General features: G+C 31.5%; 1 protein-coding gene across 2 annotated transcripts in view; it reads right to left on the reverse strand.

Annotated features, from left to right (window-relative positions):
• LOC110024388 (FAD synthase) overlaps positions 1 to 2,578 on the reverse strand; it is a 53,227-nt gene that overhangs the window by 36,765 nt on the left and 13,884 nt on the right. For both annotated transcript variants that reach the window (XM_020724324.1, XM_020724333.1), the window contains exon 7: positions 1,324 to 1,578. In XM_020724324.1, coding sequence (XP_020579983.1) covers positions 1,324 to 1,578 — 255 coding nt within the window. The remainder of the gene's footprint in view (positions 1 to 1,323; positions 1,579 to 2,578) is intronic.

Below are 2,578 nucleotides of genomic sequence, written 5' to 3' on the forward strand. Positions count from 1 at the left end.
AATGTGGATCAAAAGATTTCTCAAGGAGCCTAAAATTATGGGAGAAAATTTTATCAAGATGTTCTGTGACAATCAAGCTGCAATAAGTATCGCAAAGAATCCTGTTCATCATGACCGAACGAAACACATTGAGATTGATCGGAACTTCATTTCAGAGAAGGTGGACAATGGAATCATTGAATTGGTCTATACTCCTTCTAGAGACCAAACCGCAGACATTCTCACCAAGGCTCTCCCTAAGTCCAGTTTTGATGAGCTAACCAACAAGTTGGGCATGTACAATCTGTACAACCCATCTTGAGGGGGAGTGTGGAATTACGCTCATTATTATTTACTTTAATGTTATTTAGTACTTGCTATATTTTGTGATAGTATAAAAATAGTAATTCTTAATTATAGGTATTTATGTTTATTCTATAATTATAGGAATTACTTAATTGTAGGCAGATTTCTTTCCTTGTTTTATTTCTTGTAAACGCCTATTTATAGGTGAATTATCTATGTATTCATAGAGAAGAAAGTTATTCAAAAGATTCACAATAAAGTTAATGAGGAGCACAAATAACTCCAGTCATGAAAATTCCAATCACAAAATAATCTTCTACTCTTTAAACAGTGAAACTATAGTAATCATAATAGCAATGTTAAGACTTCGTGTGTATTTTGTCATAAAAACCCAATCACAAAAGAATGAAATTGTCGGTTTCATTGAAAATAGATAAAAAATTGTACAAAAAAAACTTGTGTTTTTACCAAGTTAGACGAAAAATCAATGTTATTATTATTCTTAAGCTTTCATTCTCTTCATTTATTCTTTTTCTCCCGATATCATTTTTAATACCTTAACAATTTCATTTCTGACACAAAATACTATTCCCTAATTCCATATGATTAATTCAAACTCTTCACTGCACAGAAATATATTTCATAGAAAAAATAATAACTCATATATAATATGGCTCGTGTCCTACTTCTCAAGATATGTTGTGAACCAGGATGATCTCTAGTCATGATCACGTCCCTGTTTCATTATTAAGCATCAGTTATTTAACCCATTTAAACAAAAAAAGAATCTTTCTTTACATTTAAATTATTGCAGTGGTACAAATTACAACAAACAGTATTATTAGAACAAGCACCAGTCCCCACGATTATTTTCAAATAAAGCTAACAAGAATTTGTGCAATTATACGAAGTCGTTAACTTCATCTACTGTACAATGGTTTTCCAGAGCTATTTGGCAACAAATGGACAAAATGGTAGTATTAAATTTAAATAATGGTACAATAAAATCTTAAAATGGCTTTTTTCCTTAAAACTTACAGAATCTCATCACCTACTGTAATGATTGACGATGAAAAAGAGCAACTTTGATGTGGATGAGCAGTCTTTAAACCATTACTCATGGTAGGAATGGTTTCATTCTTTGAAGCAAGCTTCTTTGCTCTCCCAGCTCTCTCAAGTCTTCCATCTGATAAAAGATAAGCGGGTTTGAACTTTGCTTTATCGCCAGACTGATAAGGAATGCATAACAATGCATTTGGCTCTGTATCATATATGCTCCCAATGGAAGTATACCTAGAACGGGGGTTAATTAAGTTTCAAAACAGAATAAAATTATAAGCTATAAGAATGAAGTTCTATTAATTGAGAAAATTGATAAGCTTGCATTCGTATTAATCCATTGAGACAACCTCAGGACTGCAGGCTCAAGCAACATGCAACCACTTCTTATTTGAGTGCTAGCATTTTCTGTTGAAGGATCTAATTCAAAATTCAAAATTCAAAATTCAAAAATTCAAATTACAATATTTATTGTCTTTCATTTTCTACAGATATTATTCTCCTTCCTTATTTTTTATCTTGCTTAATTAGTCTTGGAATGTAATAGGAATTTCTTTAAATTTATTTAGTTAGTTTCCTTATCTAAGAAGGAGAGGCTCCTATATGTAAATGCACCTTGAATTGAATCATTAAGAAGAAATAAAATTTTCTCTTCAATTTCTGGTTTTATGGTATCAAAGCTGATGGGAGTATCGAAAGATATAAAGCAAGATTAGTAGCGAAAGGATTCACTCAAACTCATGGAATTGACTATCTCCGTTAGCCAAGGTCAATTTTATTCGGATTTTACTGTCCATAGCAGCAAACCGTAATTGGCCCCCGCATGTTTTCAATGAATATGTTGGGTTTATTAAAAGAGGATTTGTGACGTTTATTGACGATCACACCAGAATATGTTGGGTTTATCTTATAAGCAAAAAATCAGAAGTTGAAAAACTTTTTAAAGATTTTTACAACATGATTGAAACTCAATTTGAAACTAAAATATGCATCATTAGATCTGACAATGGAACTAAATATTTTAATGAATGTTTAGGGGAGTTCTTAATAAACAAAAACATAATTCATCAATCTACTTGTCGTGACACTCCACAACAAAATGGAATTGCTGAATGAAAAAATAGACATTTACTTGAGGTTGCTCGGGCTATCATGTTTTCAATGAATCTTCCAAAATATTTATGGGGGGACGTTGTTTTAACAGCATCATATTTAATAAACCGAATGCCAACTC

This window comes from Phalaenopsis equestris, unplaced genomic scaffold (assembly GCF_001263595.1).
Source record: "Phalaenopsis equestris unplaced genomic scaffold, ASM126359v1 Scaffold000002, whole genome shotgun sequence".
NCBI lineage: Eukaryota > Viridiplantae > Streptophyta > Magnoliopsida > Asparagales > Orchidaceae > Phalaenopsis > Phalaenopsis equestris.